This window comes from Aspergillus uvarum, assembly GCF_003184745.1.
Source record: "Aspergillus uvarum CBS 121591 unplaced genomic scaffold BO82scaffold_53, whole genome shotgun sequence".
Taxonomy (NCBI): Eukaryota; Fungi; Ascomycota; class Eurotiomycetes; order Eurotiales; family Aspergillaceae; genus Aspergillus; species Aspergillus uvarum.
The window spans coordinates 159,240-180,614 of NW_020291350.1; the positions used below are offsets into that span (position 1 = coordinate 159,240).

The window sequence follows — 21,375 nt, forward strand, 5'->3', positions numbered from 1 at the left end:
GGCCTTCCTTCAAGCATCATAAGCATTACAACCAACATCATTATTATTCCTAGTATCAAAATCATCTTTTTTGTTTCGTCTTTGCTCTGCTCTACGAAACAGCGATGTTGAGAGATTCCATTTTTCGAACCAAGGTATACAAACCCTCGAGGCTCGACAACATACTTTCCGCCTGGCCGAAGATCCCAGTATCTGCAGCAAGGAAACTGGTCATTAGGGGCGTGTTGATCAGTAGTGGGCTTCTGGCATATTGGTATCTGAAAGGACATCAACGGAATGAAGACACGCATCAGAGGCCTATGGCGAGCAAGATCGTCCAAGACGCGAAGTTCCGACTTGCGACAGAGTGCCACTACTTGACTACCAGGGAAGCTGACGAGCGACTCCGTGCTCACGAAGAACGTTTCGTATGTTCTCGCCTCCGATCGTGCTATGCTGACTGTTCGACTCTATCGAGTTCGCCATGGAAGTCATATCAATGGGTTTCTCAGAGGCTATCGTGCGGCCGCATCTTAGACTTTTGGGCCATTTACAACGACCAAATGTGAGTAGCCCTCTGAGAGACCGCTCCGACTCAGTTTGGCTGACCTGGTGAACAGCGACGTTCCCCTGTGCCGTCATCATTCGGAAAAATTGTTTGCTTTTGTAGCGCTTGAGCTGAATGAGGTGTACTCAGCGGAACCACCACCAGACGCTGAATCACTAAGGCAAGCCATACGGCGTGGATTTGGAACTGCAAGCAATCATCGGATGACCACCTTATTGCGTTCTCGGCAAGGATCAGCTCAGCATACGGCCCTAGACTCACAAATCACTCCAGCACCAGCGCCTCTCCCGGCTGCGCATAAAGCCAAGGAGGAAACCAGCCAGCACAAAGCTCCAGAGTTGCATACCGCAGCACCTCCTCTATTTCCAGGGGCTGCGCATGACTCTAAGGGGGAGACCACCCACCGATGTGCTTTGCTGTTAGTCTACGACCATCAAGATCGGGTTTTGCATGTGGCATCGACAGGTAATTGTCGCGCAGTATTGGGTCGTCGCAGTAGGCGAACAAGAGAATCATGGACGGCCACGGTGATCCCTGTAGATCAACAAATGCACAATAATCTTGTGCATCCAGGAGGGCCATATCTGCTTAGAAACAGCCCGCTTCTGGGGACCCTCGGACTCTTATGGGGCCAGAAAAGTTTGCCTGGGGCTCACAAGTCGGATGATAATACCCTGACGATTCCGAGACCAACTATCTTACAACTCACCCCCGAGCCACTTGTGACTAGTGTTGAGGTCGAGCCTGGGAGTGGATGTTTCGTTGTGATGGCCTCGGGTAGACTGTGGGAGTGCTTGAGTGCGGTGGAAGTTGTGGCACTGGTAGGACGATGGATGGACGAGCCGAAGAACACAGGCACTGAGGAGGGCCTCAAAGGATGGACCAAGTACATTAACTCGGTGGGCTTGACAACAGTGTCCAATCGTGCTCTGACCGGCCAAGGAAGACTGTCCCAAAGAACTTTGAACTTCACGAGTCCAGATGAAAGGTTCGTGTTGGAGGATGGAAATGCTGCATCTCATCTTATCCGGAACGCTCTTGGAGGGAGGCTGCAGAGCCAGCCCTTGAGTGCTTGGCTCAGGTTCTCGCTCTTGCTTGGCAGGGGGTATCCTGCTGACATGACAACCTCAGTTGTTTTCTTTGGTGTCAAACCCCCAGATGTGGGCGAAAGGTTCAGAGGTCTGGCAAAACTAGCATATCAATGCAGGGTTTTGATTGCAAGGTTGGCCGTTGACATCACGATTAGGTCTGCTGAACTTGCTCAAGCATTGGCTCCAGTTTAGTAGTGTTGATTTAGTACCTAGTATAGACTCGACTATAGGAAACATCTCCTTCATCTTTTATTATGCTTCCGTGACCGGAGTCATGGTTCGTTAGATCAATGGTGCTTTTGCTCTAAGCACTGAATTGCCTTCATGTCTCCATGCTGAGGAGGCAGGTTATGCACATGCTCGGACGAACCCAGGCAGAAGCAAAAAGAAATCTCCCCGACTGGGAGTCGAACCCAGGTCTCCCGCGCTTGTTCCCTAGTGGGATTGACAAGCGGAAATCATGACCGTTAGACCATCGAGGATTGGAAGATATACTCCTTTTAGAGGATTGACATCATCAACCACAAGCAAGGAATTCGACCCATGAGCTTTCAGTTTCTGCTGTTTTTCTTCCCCAGTTTTCTCGATGTATCCAGGTATCGTTTCGACTATGCTGAGTAGCCAATAACACATAATCTGATTCACTGGTAGTGCTCTGCGGCACCACCTTGCATGTACAGTACTCTGCTACTCTAACCCTTGTACTCTGCGTGTCTCGCGCAGCTTCCAACGGCAAACTAACAGAATATTCTACACCAACAGGAGACACTTGGGCAAGGTTCGCATGAACGGACCCAGTTTCTGCCGTACCATGGAGGAGCCGACCCGTTGTACCTTGCATGCCGAAGCCGCACGGGTGCTCATTTGCTCCCGATGGGTGGTCGCTCCACTGCGTGCCGAGATCCAGCAAGCAAGCCCGCCTATCGTCATCTTCCTTAGCATTTATTCCGTTTTATAGACAAGAAGATATCGACTCTGTCATCGGATCGTTCTAGTCTGATCCCACAGAATCTGTACATAATATTAACTCTGACCATAATCAAAGCATTGCTTGCACACACGCATTACAGCATGAATAAAGCCCTATTCACATACTCGATACTATTCCAAACGGCAGAGCCAGGTATATACAGTCCAGCAAGTGGAACCCCGACGATCTCAGATCTAAATCCACTTCCTGCTTTAGATTAACCTATAGTACATTCCCCTGTTGATCTCTCTCTATACCCTAGGCAGCGGAAGTAGCTCGGGCCCAGTGTGCTGACTTTTCGCTTCATCAAGCCCAGTCCATCCATGCTTCTCTGCTTCTCTGCTTCTTGCTCAAGCTGTCGGCCTATTCCTCTTCTTCGCAATTCCCCTTTCGTTCTAACAGTCCCTCTTCTTCTTTCCGCTTTTAACGATCAAGTCACTCATTACACTCATTAGAGTAGTCAGTCGCTCATTACGTCTAATCGATCAATCCCTTCTTTTCAGCTGCAACGCCCGGTTTCAAAAAGCAACAGAAGCAACCACTCTTTCAGACTAAGAACAAAGCAACCAAAAATACCAACAGCGTCTAACTGTGAGCCTCTTGCACAATACACCCTTGAGAACCAACCAACCTTAAAAAACCACAGGGTCAGGCATACCAGCACCCACAGCGAGGGTACAAATCCCAAACCCACCAAACCAACAAAACAATGCACCTCCTCTCTCCCCTGAGCCTCAACCTCAGCCTCAGCTTCAGCCTCCTCACAACCACAGCCACCTTCCTCCTCCACGCAACCGCCTCACCAACATCGCACACCCACGCCCACGCTCACGGGCACACCCACACCCACACCAACAACCACCGCGCCCTCTCCCTCCTCCCCACCCTCCTCAACCTCAACCTCAACGCCCTCGACCTCACCAAACTCTCGAACATCGATCTCACCGACCCCAACAACAGCGAAACCCTAAACACGCTGAACGAGGTCCTGGACCAGCTGCCGCTGGCCATCGAGTTCTGGGCCCTGAACCGCACCGCCGGGGTCGTGGGCCTGAGTCTCGATATGGGGCTGGCGGAGTTAGCGGACGTTGGGCTGGTGAGTTTGGGGAGTCAGGGGGCGGGGGCGCGAGGTAGGAAGGCTAAGGTGCATGTCAATGTTACGATTACTGGACTGGTGGAGAAGGATTAAAGGGCATCTACATGTTTGTTCTGAGTCAGGGAACTAGATAATTCATAGGTGGCTGTGTTAGATGGACTTGAGGACTGTGCTGTACTGTACATGTAGCCTTGTGTTTGCCTAGGCGATCATGAAGGAATCATATGCGAAGGATGCATGTTTGCAGTGTTGCTTTACCGGGCTCAAGTATCCATTCTACACCGTCTCTGCCTCTCAGGAATAGAAGGAGAACACAATCTCACTATGCTCCTTATATCTTTCTGAAGTCTTCCGGCACCTTCCAGTTGTGGATGCTACACATCCTGATGAATGCGTTCACGGCCTCGTGCCATGAGTAATCGTGCTTCTGGCGAGCATCCAGGCGGGCCGGGTACGGGTCCTTCGACGACATGAGGAGCCGCACCTGCAACAGGACGCTCTCCATGGGGTACAGCGGATTCCAGCCGGAGCCGGTGAGCAGGTCCATACAGATGGCGCCTCCAGCGGTGACATGGCCCCCGCCGCCGGCCGCGAGCGGAACAAACCGTGGCCGGACGACGCGAATGAACGGGGGCGAGTACGGGAATGAGGGCGGGAAGCGGATCTCCAGGAGAATGCACTTGTCCTCGGTGGCGGCCAGGTCCCGTGCCAAAGGTAAGCTGGGATCGAAACTATGCAGGGCCACGAGCCACTGGTACGGATTGTCGACCCGTTCGGGATCAATGTACCAACCAAGCTCAGTCAGCGGGCCGCGCGCCTGGAGCGCTGCGCTGGCTCCCAGCTCCCGCATCAATCTTCTGGTGGCCTGCGAGGTGGCGTCGATAGGAGGTGGCAAGAGCTTGATGTTGGCTGATCTCAGCACTTGCAGCATTTTCGCCGCCAGAGGGTCGAGGATCACGCAGTCACTGTCATCATCCTTTGTTTCGAGTAGGCGGCGATCCTCATCAGAAGTCGCGTCGCTCTCATAACCAACGTCCTCTTTGCAGATACCACCATCACTGACTGAGGGTCTCTGTGCTTGAGCGCTGTGAGTGCGTACCCCGGACAGAGGAATTGTGACGGGTACATCCCCCTGGCCGAGGGCCGTTCGCTTCGGATCCTGCACATAGACGTCTTGTGGGTCCTTGTGGCTGCTAGTGTCCCCCACAGGCTTGGAGCATTTCACAAAAAGGTACCGAGGCATAATCCATGATATCTCCTGCACCACGTACGGGGAGGTGCACACGAACCGCTCTGAACAGTTGACAACCTCGTTCAATGAGATTGCCATTGTAATCCCTAGCTTGCTCGACGGCCAGGACTCCTGGTCGGAGCGAACTCCACAAGAGTAGCTCTCAGAGAGTCTGAAGTCCCGAGCTAGATACACCCCATTTCCGTAACTTCTTCCATTCCTACATTGCTCGAAATGTAGGCCCTGCCGAAGGATACTATGCCAGCTGCTGACTGGGGACCCATGCCAAGCAAAAAGAGTGGGATATTGCTTCTTCCGCGCCTGGACCTCTCGCTTAATAGCTTCCACGAATTCATGCTCCTTGTCGGGGGTTCCTTGAGCGAGTCGAAACTGCATGTGACCGCTCATGCCTGTAACCTTGTGCTCTGGGTCTTTGTTATAGATGATGCAGGATCTATTTGACGACAAGATCCATCGCAAGAAGTACAGTGCTGCAGGGGAGATGCGTTCTTTCCACAAGTCGAGAGTCCGATGGCTAGAACTGCCTTTGATAAACTCAACCATCGGGTCGACTCCCGGGAGCGTATCGAGTAGTCTCACGAACATCACCTGCTTTTCCTCCAGTGTCAAGTTGGCGAAGTCTTGATTATATAGTGTAACCATCACGCTTTGAGATCCGGATTTTCCGATTCCCAAATCATTCTTGCCCTCGAAAACAGGTTCTGAGAGAATGTAGGAGCCATCATCGTTGCGCATACGAACACAATAATGAATCGGAGTGATTTGTTCGTTCGGATTTCTCACCTTCTTTGTGAGAACAACCCACTCGCTGACCTTTAACTCGAGCCGTCCCTGCGGAACGAGTGTGTCGCCAACCAGTTTAGCCCGAACAGCCTGTTTCGATTCCAGATTCGGATGGGGAACTTTGAGAGGAAGGTCGAGACAGTCAGTCAACACTTTTGCCTTGGCACGCCGATAGGCGAAGGACACGAGTAGGTCCACGACCTCAGGATGATGCACAATCTGCCACTCCAGCTTCGGTCCCTTGCCGCATTCGAGATATTGGAAGAGACAGAGCCGCTTCGAGCAAACGTACGGATTCAGTGCCTGGAAGCTGTCAGTTGTCTTGCAGTAACATACTAGACAGAATTCGCTGGCTCGGGTAAAGCGCCGGAGCGCGTATTGCATGGCAATGCGGGGTAAGGACAGGCTCTTTTCGTCCCGGTTGCTGCGAAGGTCATCTTCTTGAACAAAATCCGGTATCCAGGTACCCCAGGCTTCTTCCACAAAATACTTAGGGTCTCTGTCATCTTCAATACCGGGCTTTGTGCCTTGTTGCGTGTCGTAGTACAGCTCCGCCCCTGTCCAGGAGTAACCGTGATCGATTCTAAGCCGTATGATGTCCAGCAGCCGTTCATTGAAGAGATCAGTAAGCATCTCCGTCACAAACGAGGATCTCAGTTTCTCAAGAGCAGAATCTGCGGTGGGATCTGGATTTGGACCGCTCAAAGCTTTTAGTTCTTGTCCGGGAGGATGGAGAGCTTGCAGGGCGGACACCATCGTGGGCTTATACGAGTTGCAAAGACCAACGTACATTTGCGGCATCTGCAACGGATCCGATCGAGATTTATCCTCCAAGCCATAGTATCTGTATGGGTATTTGATGAGGAGGACCAGGTAGTCGGACGGGGAGACATTCCACAGTTGAAGCGCATCGTTGGAGATGTTCAGCCCAGCAACACGACAAGAGGTGGTCACAATGACGCGACCTCGCGTGTCACCCAGAACTCCAACTTTGATTCCGGAATGTTTTGCAGCCCGAAGGTCTTTCTGCAGTCGCTTTTGGACCTCGTCCCAGTCGGGACCGTGACCCATGTCCAAGTCCATCTCACCGTCGGTATCGAAATCATAACCATCGCCGTCGGAGCTGGTATCCATGGTACTGTCGTCGCTTTGACCAGTTAAGTGGTTCAAGAAGCCTTGTAGAAGTGCATCCAGAGGCCGGCCATTGTACTTAGAGCCAATAGACTGCAGTGCCTGGGCAACAAGATCGGAGATTCCTTCGTCGCCCCAGATCAAGTACTCATGCCGAGTAGGGTATGCGGATAGATCTAGTGGTGGGCTTGGTTAGCCGAGATCAGGACACTGATATTTTGGGGGACTTTAAAATACCTGGAACGAGGAGTTGAATGCAACTTTGGTGACCAGCTGGATCACTGTAGGTGAAAGTGAAGGTGTCATCTTGCTGAAGCTTGAAGCCAGTCAACTGAGGATGAGAAGCCTGTCTAGCATCTCGCAGGAAATCCGCGCGGGGCATGGTGATAGGCGGACAGGTAGAGATAGAGAGGGGTGAGGTGGAAGGGGATAGATGTCGAAGAGATGAAAGAGATATGAAAGAGGGACGGAAGAAAGATGGTGGTAGAGGGAGCGGAGAGACGATCCGTGAGATAGATAAAGACTGGGCGGATGATGCAAGGTAAGCAGCTTGTTGGTGAATGTGGCAGGTCAGAACTCGAACATGTGTTCAAGCTCGATACTGTGCTCAATCTGCCTTTTTCAGTACGTTTCCACTTTAGCTGGTTCGCAATCAATGCAGCAGAATTTATCGAGTCCTTCAAGGTGATGATGTTGCTCAGACGTGCAACTCCAATATATAGGACGGCCTGAGCCAATGATAAGACAGCTTCAATAGCCAGGATCCCTTTGTTTTTACCGGACAAAAGTGCATATTGCCAATATGCTCAAAGCATTGCAATGTCTAGTTTTATGCTCTAAGAAAAACACAACAAAGAAACAAAGAAAGAAAAAAAAAAGGCATGGATAATGAAGATTGGATTAATTATCTACACAGTAGTCCACGTGTTAGAGAGCTGCAGTCCGACTAAGGATATTGTAGGATGCTGTAGTTCGAAGCTCGACGGATAAGGCTATTGGGAAATGCCTGAGAGAGACCCGGCTGCTTCATCATTCACCGCAAAGGTAGGTGTACAGTACACTATATTGCTTTCTCAGTCAGACTGGCGATGCGGTAGCTCATAAAGGTTGTATGAGGAAACTGCATTTAAACTCCAACGTTTGGTACGAGTAGTTCCAAAATGATCCAAAAATAGTTAACCTTGAAAGCACTTCAACCGACCGAGGGAGTGTCTCCTCTCCCCAAAGCGGAAATTCTGCTCGTATTCGTTTAAGTTGACTTCATAGTCATGTAGTTTGACTTTCGAGGCAAAAGCTTGGATCTGACCCACTGAAGAAGTGTAACTTGGCTCCATAAAGACCCTGAAGCCCTCCTCACTTTTCAATTTTTCTTTAACGCTGTTCTCCCCGGCGCACAGCTAAGAAACGTCCGTCGCTTTTCTTCGCTATCATCCACCATGCCTCTGAGCATACATCTCAACAACCACAAGCGCTGGTACTCTGGGGGCGAAACGATAAGCGGTCACGTCAAGTTCCAGTGTACTCAAGCGACCGAAATTGATGATATCCGCGTGACTTTCACCGGACGCACCAAAGCCAAAGTCCAGAAAGTCAAGGGATCGGCGGCTCCTTCAGCCAGCTATCGCAGCAAATGTGTGCTGTTTGAGAAGGAGAGAATCCTATCACATCTCAATGGCGGCACACTAGATCCAGGGACTTACGAGTGGCCATTCAATTTCTCGTTTCCCGCCCATGTTCAGTCGCCAGGCTCCTCGTCCGGGTGGTCCGAGAAGCCTCCTTTCCGCAGCGATGTGAATCATCCGCTACCGCCGTCGTTCGCAGTCGAGACGGGGGACTCCCTTCGTAATTTGGAATGCGTGATCGAGTACCGAGTACAGGCTGAAATATCCAAGCCGCAGAGAGGTCTCTTGGGAAAGAGATCGACCTTGTTCAAGGAGACGCTGCACTTGAGATATCTCCCCTCAGCACCGAACGCGGAGAAGAGCGGTGACCAGTCTACCCTTTATCGACAACAAAGAGAGGAAGTTTTCGAGATCCGCAGCATCTTGCTCCTGCCTGAAAACAGAGGGCGAAGTCTAACCTTCCAGGAGAGATTTCAATCATGGGTCTCGGCCAAACTGCCCCGTTTCAGCTTCAAAGCAACGTTCTCCTATCCCACCTGCGTCAAACAAGCATCGGCTATTCCATGCTTGTTAGAAGTCCTCCCATTCATGGAAGACTCATCTGTCAGCCAGCCTCCGGACATTGTACTGCAATCTTTGTCATTGTGGGTGGCCAGTGAAACCGCTGCTCGGGCTGCGCCTTCTCTGATAGGTGCATTGTCAGGACAGGTGGACGAAAAGATCGACTTGCTAAGTCAAAGTCATATCGCGATGCCTGTTATGGGGACTCTAGATCTGTCCCAAGCTTTCGGGCCACTGAGGCTTGGCCGGTCGGACATATCGTTCAGCACGTTCAATCTCAGCAGATCCTACAGACTTTGCGCTTCCTTCGTGTTTGAGTGCGCTGGAAAGTCGGTTGAATTCGATCTCACCGATATGCCATTCGACGTGGTGGCCAAAGTCGAAGCGAACTGGGAGGAAGAAGCACAGAGTTCTTGCGCGCAGGGCTCCCCGCCGCCATATGACCCTGCTTCTAGTGTATCGACACCGAATGATAAAAGATAGACGTCTAGCCCCGTGTGAATGGTGCGACGTGGGCTTCAATCGTTGTATCGGGCCAGGCTTTGACAATGCGGCCGGACTGGAAACTCCTAGATGCAGGGATCGCACGAGGGTGAGATTGGCGGCCGAGAGTTGGCCCTGGTGACGCGGTAGCAGACCAGTTCCCGAGCTAGATGTGGGTTGAAACCCGACCATTTGTCACATTGGGAAATATAATATCCTCGTCTGCTACCTCCGGAGGAGGTCAAAGCCTCTGAATAATCGCTGAGGTGTTGCAGAAACAGCAGAAACAGCAGAACCAGTTAAGCATGAGCTATATCCGTCCCCATGATATGATCTTTGAGCTTCGCCAACCGCGTGATATAATATGTGCTCCTCGAGGAAATATCGAGATTATGCTAAAGGACCAAGTACCTTATCAATGGGGGCTGAATGTAATGTTGAAATCTGGGTACCAACAGTAATAGTAATAAAAATCTTCCGGAAGTCCTCAGAATATTGCTTTGATATGAGGTAGTCCTTGTAGTCCGGAGATAGTAACCATTAAGAATCACTATATATTGCGAGCTTGGACTCTTAAAAAGAAGTCACAAAAATATGGGGACTAGAGCATACCGTTACAGCTGGATAGTTTGGAAATAACTGAGATATCTTCTAACCTGTGTTTATTACCCAATAAGAGCTAGGTATTATTAGGAAGACGATTTGTTGATAGGGCCTAAAACCAGAATAAAGTATACTAGTAGGTTTTTACTAGTCTATTTCTTTTTATTATAGCCAGTTTAACCTTAAATGTTTTTAATCTGCAATATTAATTCTTAGAAATAATCCCTAACAATACTCAGCACCCACTGCCATTAGTTAATCATTTTATTATAGAATGATCTTTGCAAAATAGTATTTCCAGTTGTTTAATATTATAGATTGTAGACTATTTATATATACTTCCCGAAATAATTTTCTCTGTCTTTTTAAGTTTGAGTAAGCCTTGACACAGTCTATATCTCCTTTTAATTTCTGAGAATACCATTGCATTACTTTCAACTACTCGGCCGTTTCTCAAAGGTAACGGCGGGAGACAAGTCTGGATGTACGCTTGGCAGTGCAGGCAGAACAAGCGTCGGGACAATTTATGAAAGGAGGAGAGCCATGATACTCGATAACTGGATATGTATAATAGCTATATCGTCGTCATCGGGTTTGACTTCGACCATAGCTAGCGGCTCATAGAAAAGTATCATCCTAGATGGCTCCTGCTGCTCACCGCTATTGCTTTCAAATATCAACCTCCAGCTGGTACAGTACAAGCCCTGGCAGCTTCTCGAGAGCTGCCCAGGCCGGACATTCGGTTGCGCGCTGTGGTACGACCGGTTGAAATGACAGTGTTCTGCAGTATCCTTCTGCTCCATACAGGCTCATGCCCAAGAGCAGAGCCAAAGTCAGCGGAGCCAACACAGCTTAGCTCTGCGTCGTGGCCGTGGAGGAATGGATGCAAAGACGGGGAGGAAGCCAGAATGTGTAAAAAGCGAGCTTAAAACCGACTGAGATTAGTTGTCCACTATTTGAATATGAAATCACAAGGCTGACTCCCAAGAAATCGAGATAGCCAGTGCTATAAACCTGCGCCGCAAAACCTCTATGATTCACAACATTCAAAGACAGCTCCCGCAAAGCTATCTGAAGTCTCAAGGGCATATAGACCATTTTCACTAAGACACTTGTTACCTATAACATGACTAGATTGTTTGCCTATTTGATTCTAGACCAAATATTCACGACCCCTAACAGTATATCCCTTGTTCACTGATGCAATCCAGCTAATTGATATGACTATGCGAATTATAAAGAGAGTTGGTATAGATTGTTAAAACCGCTCATCGAGTCGAGTTCACTAGATCCCTGCTTATGAAGACATCCATCGCATAGATGATGAGGGTAGGTGGGTGTCTCATTCACTGTGGGCCGGTCGTCGTCCCTCTGCCCTCTGCCCACTCTCTCCCTCCTTTTCTTCTTACCCTTCCTCCTCCTTCTCTTCTTCTTTCTTTTCCCGTACGAGTAAGCTATCATCGTTCGTGAGTATAATCCCCTTCCATGTTCCATTTCACCAATCTCCATCCAGATATCATTGTGTCTCATCTTCATTCCCATCTCTAATTCATCTCCTGTATCTGCTACCTTGTTTTGGTCTTTCTGACGCGTGATACAGGGTTGTTGACAAGTTCGGCTTCACAGAGCATCCCATCTTCTACCATTACTTATCACCCCCCATGTCATCCTCATCTCTATACTTCCTGTATCTTGTTTGACTACATGAAATGAGTGACACATGCGAGCAATCCTGCATCATCTTGTTTTCTCTCACTTGATCTCTTTGCATCTCGTCTCATCTCATCCCATCCCATTCCATGGTGTTCCATCCCAATTATATGTGTTTCATGATGGCTAACAGTCAATCCAGGTCTATCACCGCATAATGCCTCCCTTTACTGAAGTGAGTCGTCCGACTAATAGATGCTAGTATCTCTTTCTTAACTAAACCAGACAAGAGAATGCTTTCAATGCGGTGAGACTGGTCATCTAAAGGCTGTCTGCCCTCAGTTCCGGAGCACAAAAATAGCTAGGCAAGCTGAATTTGTAAGTATATTCTGTTATTCCTCAGTCTATAGAAGTTACTAACATGCTGTTTCAGGTCGTCGCTGTAAGTACGGTTGGCCTTAAGTCTCAACCAGTTTTAACGATGAAATAGGTCGAGAGAGAACTTTCCGCCGCCCCCGCCCGCGTCTCCCCCTCTTCCTACGTAGGCCCTCGAGCCCCGTGCCCGCCAATCGGGGCGCCGCCCATCACGGCCGCAATGAGCGGCGGCGGCGGCAGCAGCAGCAGCAGCAGCGGCAGCCGCATGTGGAGGAGATTGAGGAGGAGGATACGCCCGCCCCTGGTGCCCTCAGACCCCCTGGTGCCCTTCGCAATTCCCTGGCCCCGCCTGCCCCGGGCGGCCCCAGCGACCCCCGGCCCCCCCCGGCCCCGCCCGGGCCCTGGCCCGGGCCCCCGCTGCCCCCGCGTTCTCCCGGGACAAGCAGCTCCTCGAATTCATGCAGGAGACGCGCCGAGAGCAAGCAGCCTTTAGGACTCGGCTGAATCTGCTCGGTGATATGATGGCAGAGCTCGAGGCGGCCGTAGAAGCGCTAGCGGGTCCTTGTCAACAGGTGGACACTAGCGAGGCCATTGTCAAAAAGGAGTGAGTACCTCTATCTATAAGCCATACATAGGACTGACATTAGTCGTAATAGAGCGTCGTAATAAATGAACACAGCTTATCGTGGCGGTCCCATTGACATCTCTGGCGGCAAATCCTTCAAGTTCGATGACTAGATGCTGTGTTTCAGCCGTGAAATACCCCATCCTGTTCACTTTTCGCTATCGATTTCGTCGAGGGGTTTTGTGATCAACTTGGCCTAGCTTTCCATGTGCCCTGGCTACATCACAGAGGCTGCTAGACTTGGTCAACCAATCCCGGGAGAAAAAGCCGTTCTCTGTCAAAGTATTAGATAATCGGATCTAGATGTGTTCCTTTGGATCAGAGGGTCCCTCAAAAATGCTTGCTTCTTGCAGCAATGCGCTAATGGAACCGGTCGGAATTCCATTTTCTTTTTCCAATCAACATTTCTGATTGTCTTCTATTCTTGATTAAAGGTATATAAAGGTAAAATTCTGACCTCATTACAAGTAACTAGCATCATTGGTCTAGTGGTAGAATTCATCGTTGCCATCGATGAGGCCCGTGTTCGATTCACGGATGATGCACTCACTTTTTGCTTTTCTCTATCACTCCTGCGCGGCTTCTCCACAAGTATACCTTTCAAATCCTACCCAGCCTACTCGCCTAGTTTTGTTTTCAACTTCAGCCACATACCCGGCTCTGGAAACCGCCGACCTGTTGTATTTTATCTCAGAATAAACCTCAACGAACAGTGACGCCGTGACCAGATCATTGCAGTCAGAAACCCCCCTCGCCTTTCCAGAGCACACCAAAGCTCTCAGATACAGGCTGCGCTCTCTGCAACACCTAGCACTACTCCGAATCCTCCTCAGCATTCGCCAAGCTCTGCTCGTTGGTGAACCGCGTGTTCCGGGTGCAGAGAGCGAACGCGATTAGTGGCACGGTGAGACATATGCCGGTGATACACAGCAGCTTCTGCGCATCCCCATTGGCATCGACGACTGCCTCCCACCCAGTTAGGCGAGGTGCCATTGAGGCAGGAAGTAGACTGTCCAGCACTAGCGACATGAGATAGCATCCTCTGTTTCTTCTTATACCTAGGCTCTAGCTCTTGTGACTTTGCAGTATAAGTTCAGGGTACTAGAATTTACTTCAATCGGCAGCCCTTCGGCCTCTATAGCCGGGCTGCTTACCGCCCGCCACGGCGGATGTTGATTGCTACAGTACATAATGCCTTTTGGATAGCCTCACGTAGTCATATTCATCACTTATCCACGTCTCCAACAACTCTGTACTGTGAGGGCTGAGCCTAAATCTGAATGAAGACAATCAATCCAAAGTTAACACTCCTCAGCATTCCCATTCTGCCACCCTGTTCAAGGACACGCAACCCAACCCCCTCATCAACTTACTACCCTCACGACCTCAGTACCAAAGATACAGCATCTATCGCAGCAGGATACATGCACGCTCTTAGGCTACTGTAATGGACGCAGACCCAGACGAGTAGTAGCCTTCCGTAGCGACGATCTGATAGTTGTGGGTGCCCAGATTCATGCCCAGCTTCGCCCAGGCATTGAAGTGGTTGGCAGTCGTCACGGTACCGCCGACGCGCTTTGTCTGACGGATGGACCAATACTGGGTGAAGGTGGCCGTGCCCTGGATGGAGGGGGCGTTGGTGCGGGTCGCCGTGTAGATATTGTACGTCGATCCGTCAGAGTAGACCGTGCCTTTGTAGGTGCCAGCGGAGCCAGGGTTGTACTCCCCGTAGTCCTCCAGGATGTAGTACTCGACGAGGGGACCGGTGGTCCAGCCGTAGACGGAGAGGTAGCTGTTGCTGTTTCCGGTGCTGGTCCAGGAGCCGGAGTATGTGATATCGCTGTAGGGCGGGTCAGTCCATGTGCTCGTAGGGAGAAACTAGAAAAGAAGGGACAGCAAAGCAATTGCTCAGCGATCGATGACTTACTGAGCACTTCCAGGGTTCCAGCCCTTTCCACCGACGAAGTTCGAGGCTGATGACCAGGTCACGCTGTAGGACCCCCCGGCACCGTTGCTGTATTCGACATCGCCGCTGGCGCCGTCGGTCCAGAAGCTGTAATAATAGCCGTTTGAGTAGCCAGTGGAACTGCCAGTCGAGCGCTCAGCAAGAGCAGAAAAGAAGTTGGGGCCCCGTTCCTCGACCGGCTCGGCCTCGGCGGCGGGGGCAGCGAAGGCTTTGACTGCTAGAGCGCAGGCGAGAAGGAACTGAGACAGGCGAGCCATTGCGATTCAGTGAATTGGAAGTAGATCTTGTGAGACCTGGAGTTGATATTCTCCTAGGGTATGGATTGAACGCGTTTTTATAGTCTTTCTAGAGACTTGATTTAGCCGGGATGGTTGTGAAGACCAGGACGTGAAACGAAGGAGTCGTCTTGGCTTCGGCACTTGCAGATCTTTAGCCGGGTCGGAACATATGCCGAACCTGAAACGGAAGCAGTGTCGATCCCTCAATCTGCCTAAATGAAGATCTACCCCGGATCATGGCTAATCCTCACTTCTTCATCGCTTGGGTAATATTCGTGCAGGACGGTGAGGATGGTTGTTTCCTGGGGGTTGAAGTGGGGTTGTAGGGCTGCTCTGTCATAGCCGGTTAAGTTGGAGTGGCCCTCCAGAGCTTCAGGGTCTGGCACCCTTTCCATGCTAGTGTCTGCTTCGATTGAGGCAGATAATTAACCGGCTTAAAGGTGCTAGGAAACCCCCGTGTTAGATCTGTTCGCAGCACGGAGGACTCGCCCGAGGAATAGTAGGCATTCCAGGTGTGCGTCCCGATATATGGGACCGTCGAGTAAGTCACCTTATCAGCAGCCTTTACCAATATCTAGATTAACTGGAATCTGACCTCGTCAATGGGCTGATTGCTGAAGATATGCTCAATCTGCTGAAGTATGGATCTTAATTGAGACAAGACTTAGGTATGAGGAGGCGCACGTTTGCCCCTAAACAGACAAATAATCGAAGCCAACGAATGTGTATTCCCCACACGTAGATTGATTGTATCATTCTGAATAATCAAAACTTGGCAAAGTCACTGGAACTCTACACCAAAACGCACGTCCATTATGCTTCGATACGGACCGATCAATCCCCACGGGGAGGTGGAACTGATTGATAAGATTGATAAGGGCTCAAGCGTGAAGTAATGCTTACCATTGGCTGCATAAATGAAGGCAGAAAGGCACAAGATCATTTGATTCTTCCGAGGCCGGTAGGGTCTATTTGCACCGCAAGAATACCTGTGATACTGGGAATAATCAATGATCGAATCCTTAATGTCTTTCAAGCCCACTGAGAATTGATCATTGGAATGGCACCCTATCACTAATGGTCAAAGCGGAGATCTCGATCGACTGCCTTGGCAACTAAAGAACTCCAGGTTATGTCCTGTACAGTATGGTAAAAGGGCAAGTCTTTTCTACTGCAGTAGAATGAAAGCATGAAACATCTCTTAGAGAAGTAGTGGAAAGCTACAGGTAGCTTGACGTATGTATGAGCGAAGCAGAGGATCGAAACGCTAACCATAAATCCGAGCCGCCAGCCCCTCCCGAAAACATCATGCCATGCGAAAGAAACCTAGAACAAGGCCTGACAGTCCACAAACCTTTGAAACCGATCATCGGGAGAGACGATAGATGCTATCACGTGTACACTTTGCAACTTGAATCCATCATTCCGTCAAGTCATCGGCAATCAGGTAATCGGCAACAACCGTCGTCTTTGAGAGGACAGGCCCGAAAGAGCTAGGTTTCATCTGCCGGGTGGCTCCAAATGAGGATAGGCCAGGAACATCCATGCTGGCGAGCTATGTGGAATACAGTCTATGGCCGAGCACCAAGTCGGAAATCCCGCGCAGAGCACAAGAGAACCCACGCCAGGACCGACCTGAAAATTTCTACTCTGGGACAAACAATGAGGAGAATTTCCAGAACCACGATCGAAGAAGTCTAGACTCCACCCACACGGGTAGCATCAACCCACATTCCACACTCTCACGTTCCCACGTCGGAACCCGACGAAAACTCTCCGGGGAATACTCCGTACTTTAATCGAGTTGGCAGAACACATCGGAACCTATTACTCAACAGAATAGAGCACGAAAAGGGGAGCAGGCATGATTGAACGGAAGCCCTTCAGCTGAGTTCTCCATGAAAAAAAAAAAAAAAAAAAAAAATGACTAGACTATTGTAGTCCACTAGCGTCGCTATCGGGAAGCTGCCACTGGCGCTAGGAGCCGAGAAGGCAGCAGAGCTGAGACCGTGTGTGCGTGCCCTAAAGAGGAAGTCTTCACGTCGAACGTAAGAAAAGTAGACGGGTCCTGTAGAGCAACACAGGAAAGGGGTCTTGGAAGGGGGTCCTGTTGCACGAGAAGTGTGCTAACGCGGGGTATATGACGGAGGAAAGTACAGTGCATAAGACGAAGGATTGACTAGGATGACTCGTCACTCTGTGTAGCAAGGCAGAGACGGGGGGAGGGAAATCAAGGTTGATTCGGATGACCAAGACGAGGGTCGTCGTATAATCGGCTCCACATGCCATCCATACTCGGGATTGGTATTTTATCGGCGACTATTGGCGATAATCGGCGTATTCGAAAAAGGAGAACAACCCAGAAACGAGGAGATTAGGTCGAGACTTTCAGGCAGATTATCCGGGGAAAACGCGGGATCGCGAGGCTGGGGAGCTTCGGCACCGGCCAACGGGGGTGGGCGGGGTAATGCATTAGCCGCCTTCGGAGCCCAACGATCAACAATCGATCCGGCTGCTCGTCTGACAGTTGAGACTCAGTCGCCTGGGATTCTTCGGCTTGCTGATAGCAGGTGGTTTTGTCTGCAATTTCCAACCCGAATTGTGACTCTCACTCCTCAGCGGCAAAACATCGGGAGAAAAAAGAAGTTCTCGAGTCCGCGGATTAGGGCTAGCTTGTTGCCAGACCCTATACCACATGAGCCGATATGACCGACCCTATCACCGCTATCGATGAATACGAAGCGCTAAGTTACCAGACGTTCGAGGGTATTATATTCGTAAATTAGCGTACTGTACGCATGCGTAAGGCGAGTTAATTGATGCGTAAGAAAATCAAAAAAACATTACCCCCCATCCCTCCCCCTTTCTGTGCCCCATGCACCTCTCCCATTGGGGAGGTCTGCCCACCATCCTATCTAACAGCAACCAAAAATCACATTTCCACAATCTCATCCTGGATCTTAGTCTTCTCATTATCCAGGTCCTCCACTTTCTCCACCCCCGTGAGTCCCAGGCGGTCGTAGATAGCCTGCATTCTGAGTCTATCCGCCTCGGCGATGCTGTCCATGCTGCCTCCAAAGAAGACATCAAGCTCCTCCAGGGTCTTATCCTTGGTTTCAGGTGCATACCACCAGATAAACAGACCTCCCAGTCCACTAAATATGGCGAAGAAGATGTAGGTTCCGTATTTCATCGAAGCCAGCATGTCCTTGGTGGTTAGTCCGATGACGAAGTTGAACATCCAGTTCGTGGATGCGACAAGAGACACACCACGAGAGCGAGCTGAACTAGGGAAGATCTCTTGCGCAAGAACCCAGGAAACTGGACCCCAGGAGTATGCGAATTGAGAGGCGAAGATCCAGATGAAGACGATGGCGACCCAACCTTGGGCCTTGTACAGCCCTTCGTTCAGATTCCAGTAATCCTCATAGACACCCTCGATGATAGCAACGACAATATGACAGCAGAACATGCCAATGGCACCGGCAATGAGGAAGGTCTTTCTGCCGAATTTGTCGAGGAAAAGAACAGCAGGGAGGGTGAAGAGAATCTGGATGATACCAGTGACACCCGTAGCAAGTAATGTCTGCGTAGTCGACGAGAAACCGAAGCTAGCGAAGATCTGCGGTGCTATTTAGGGGAGGGGGAGGATTAGTTCTGCCTATTCAGCGTGGGATCAGGGTAGTACTGTACCATAATACAAAATTGCGTTGATACCTGGAGGATATTATTAGTCGGGCTGGGCTAAGCATTGAACACAAAAGAGTGGGGTCCTACCAGTAAACTGCTGGAAAACCATCATTCCACAGCCGAGCCAGAGTCGCTTTCGCATATTTGGGGAAAAGAGAGCCTTCCAGGGAGCCCATTTACCTCCGACTCGGACCGCTTCGGCATTGGTCTCTTCGTCAAAGAGAACGGCGGCCTTGATTTCAAGAATCTCTGCCTTGAGCAAAGGATCTTCGGGTGACAATCTTCTCAGTTTGGAAAGTGCAGCAACTGCTTCCTCCTCGCGGTGCTTGGACATCAGCCAGCGAGGAGAGAAGGGGAAGAAGAACATTCCGAAGAAGAGGATCCAGGCAAACAGGATCTGCAAAGCCAGGGGGAATCGCCAGGCAAGAGGCTTCTGTCCCATACACGTGTGACCGTGGGCCGCGTTGTAGTCGAAGGTTCCGTCGGCCAGGTAAGGGTTTTCCACACCTTCGGGGTTGCATTTGACACCACCCACGTATTGCATACCTATCACAATCAATTAGGCAACGGTTGAGTAGCTTGTTGGAGAAGATCCTACCATAGTCCAGCCAGAAGGAGATGGCAGTTCCGATGGTAATCGAGAGCTGCTGCAGGGAAACCAGAGAGCCACGGAGTTCCGGGGGTGCGATTTCGGCTTGGTACAGCGGGATGACCTAAGTGAATATGCTTGTTAGACTACTAGCCTCTTTGAGCAAGGCATCTTTGGCGATGATAACGTACCTGACTGAGCATACCAATACCAATACCACCGATGATACGACCAGCGAAAAAGTAGGCGGGGTTCTGCGCCGCGGACTGAAGAGACGAACCCAGAGTGAAGACAATGACAGCCACCATCATACTGTATTTCCGTGAAATGGCGTCCGCGAGATATCCGTTCAAGAGCGCACCAGCCCAAGCACCCAACTCCAAAGCAGACACCAACCAACCTTGGATAGTAGAACCCATCAACGAAGGAAAGTGCGCTTTGAAGTTCTCCATGACGAGAACAGGAGCCATGACACCTTGATCGTAGCCGTACTGTTAAGAATTAGCTGAGGCTCGTCGGTGTGGGATAAGGGTAGTACTGTACCATGATACAACCAAGCGAAGCAAAGGCACAGGTCATGAAGACATAGGGATTCTTGAGCATACCAACCAAGCCATGAGGCTTTTCGGCGTTGGCTCGCCCGACCACTGACTGACTGACAACCATTTTTGCTGGTAACAAACAGGACGCTGCTAGGAAGTGAGGGAGGAAAGACGGGGCGAAGCGCGACATTATATGTGACTCCCCCGCTCGAAATTTTCCCCTGCTTTCTCCTCAAGATCCCGTTAGTCCGGATTCAGTTGGCTCGAGTCTCCATCCATCAGTGACTAATGACCTGCGCAACGCCGCAAAGGCCCATGGACAATGGCCGGGCAATTGTCGGATCAGGCACTGTACCGAATGCTCCCATCTCATTTGAAAGGAGCGGGTTGGTGAGCTAGCGCACCAGTCGCCGGCGTAGAAATCAGCCACCAAAAACCAAATTCGGGTTAGGTCTGACACATCGAGCGTTCGGCTTGTCCCCGTGGATTGAAATGAATCCCGGGGAGGGGTTTCTCGCTACCCCGGGAATGGCTACAAATTGGTTTAGGCTGCCTGATAGTGGCGCTGGGGTGGTCAGGTTTAGCGGGGCGGCGAAAACAGCAGAAACTAGCGATGTGAGAAGTCGAGATTTCTCGAGGGAAGTGGTATGATGGGACACTGGAGGTCCGAGAACTCTGCACAAAGGATCAGGACTAAGCCCATGGGGAGTTTAGCGACGAACGAAAAGTGAAGATGACCAATGTGACCGAGATGACCGAGATGACCGACTCGTGGCGCAGCCAAGGTCAGGGGGTGTGAGACAAGAAGCCATGGCAGGTGGTGCCAATGGCGCCAGTGATGGTAGTGGTGCCAGTGGTGCCAGTGGGAAGAGAAATGTAAGCTCCGATATGTGCGAGCCAAGTTGACGCCCAATGCTTGGATGGGGAGTGGCTGCCAAGAACTTAAACCTAAGTCTGGGCTCTCGTTCGGCAGTCGGCAGTCGGCACCCACTGCTTGTATTATTGCGCTGACACAAATTCTGTCAGCGACTTTGACTCTTCTTCTAGACCACTTTCGACCTAGCCTGGGGGCTAAACTAGATCATTCAGGTTTGCACATTTTTCACTAGATTGTTGTTGTCTGGGGAGTTCGAGTGGGGAGTTCCCAGTCTCTCCGGATTCCACGCGGCTTGCGTGGCCATCCATGAGGGCCCTCACGTGGCACTACCGGTGTTCTACCCCGGCCATTACAATATTTCCCCAACCCTTTCTTTCCCTGCTTGCTTACTTACAGTTGCGGCCAGCTGGACTCGGACCGCACTCCCCAAACCCTCACTGCGCTAAATAAATAAATGAGGGGAGTGTAACCTTACCATCTCCCCTATAATTGGCACAATATAGCATTTATGATGCAGGGCGCATTTTTCACCATCCGGTTTATTGACTTCCCGGTTCCGTTGTCCAAGAAGAACCCTCCAAGACCGGCGCTTAAATTTACATGCGTTGTGAGGTTCTCCGCTTTCCCGGCACCGGGGTAGCACA

The 21,375-nt window shown here is 50.6% G+C and overlaps 7 protein-coding genes and 2 non-coding genes across 9 annotated transcripts; 5 read left to right on the top strand and 4 right to left on the bottom strand.

Annotated features, from left to right (window-relative positions):
* Positions 1-104: 104 nt before the first annotated feature.
* Positions 105-1,830, top strand: BO82DRAFT_394433 (uncharacterized protein; the record flags this gene model as incomplete). Its single annotated transcript, XM_025638739.1, has 4 exons — positions 105-407; positions 517-544; positions 650-1,012; positions 1,121-1,830. 4 exons carry the CDS (start codon positions 105-107, stop codon positions 1,828-1,830), a joined length of 1,404 nt encoding a protein of 467 aa, XP_025488936.1.
* A 200-nt stretch (positions 1,831-2,030) lies between these two features.
* On the bottom strand, positions 2,031-2,120 carry BO82DRAFT_t248. Its single transcript has one exon. It is a non-coding gene; the product is annotated as a tRNA-Asp (tRNA).
* A 1,197-nt stretch (positions 2,121-3,317) lies between these two features.
* Positions 3,318-3,797, top strand: BO82DRAFT_367425 (uncharacterized protein; the record flags this gene model as incomplete). The annotated part of the gene is made up of 1 exon (XM_025637078.1): positions 3,318-3,797. One exon carries the CDS (start codon positions 3,318-3,320, stop codon positions 3,795-3,797), a length of 480 nt encoding a protein of 159 aa, XP_025488937.1.
* A 49-nt stretch (positions 3,798-3,846) lies between these two features.
* Positions 3,847-7,252, bottom strand: BO82DRAFT_421249 (putative ubiquitin conjugating enzyme; the record flags this gene model as incomplete). The annotated part of the gene is made up of 3 exons (XM_025640154.1): positions 3,847-6,042; positions 6,076-7,046; positions 7,108-7,252. 3 exons carry the CDS (start codon positions 7,250-7,252, stop codon positions 4,036-4,038), a joined length of 3,123 nt encoding a protein of 1,040 aa, XP_025488938.1. The 3' UTR covers positions 3,847-4,035.
* Positions 7,253-8,306: 1,054 nt separating this feature from the next.
* BO82DRAFT_342041 (uncharacterized protein) lies at positions 8,307-9,962 on the top strand (the record flags this gene model as incomplete). Its single annotated transcript, XM_025633568.1, has 1 exon — positions 8,307-9,962. The coding sequence occupies one exon, from the start codon at positions 8,307-8,309 to the stop codon at positions 9,534-9,536; it is 1,230 nt and encodes a 409-aa protein (XP_025488939.1). The 3' UTR covers positions 9,537-9,962.
* Positions 9,963-12,006: 2,044 nt separating this feature from the next.
* Positions 12,007-12,657, top strand: BO82DRAFT_367428 (uncharacterized protein; the record flags this gene model as incomplete). Its single annotated transcript, XM_025637079.1, has 4 exons — positions 12,007-12,024; positions 12,075-12,167; positions 12,223-12,231; positions 12,280-12,657. The coding sequence occupies 4 exons, from the start codon at positions 12,007-12,009 to the stop codon at positions 12,655-12,657; spliced, it is 498 nt and encodes a 165-aa protein (XP_025488940.1).
* Positions 12,658-13,263: 606 nt separating this feature from the next.
* On the top strand, positions 13,264-13,334 carry BO82DRAFT_t246. The gene has a single exon. It is a non-coding gene; the product is annotated as a tRNA-Gly (tRNA).
* Positions 13,335-14,037: 703 nt separating this feature from the next.
* BO82DRAFT_342045 (glycoside hydrolase family 11 protein) lies at positions 14,038-15,012 on the bottom strand (the record flags this gene model as incomplete). Its single annotated transcript, XM_025633569.1, has 2 exons — positions 14,038-14,629; positions 14,717-15,012. The coding sequence occupies 2 exons, from the start codon at positions 15,010-15,012 to the stop codon at positions 14,224-14,226; spliced, it is 702 nt and encodes a 233-aa protein (XP_025488941.1). The 3' UTR covers positions 14,038-14,223.
* A 2,953-nt stretch (positions 15,013-17,965) lies between these two features.
* On the bottom strand, positions 17,966-19,978 carry BO82DRAFT_377005 (sugar porter family MFS transporter; the record flags this gene model as incomplete). Its single annotated transcript, XM_025637558.1, has 6 exons — positions 17,966-18,663; positions 18,727-18,750; positions 18,811-19,269; positions 19,322-19,436; positions 19,504-19,803; positions 19,856-19,978. 6 exons carry the CDS (start codon positions 19,976-19,978, stop codon positions 17,966-17,968), a joined length of 1,719 nt encoding a protein of 572 aa, XP_025488942.1.
* Positions 19,979-21,375: the final 1,397 nt, after the last annotated feature.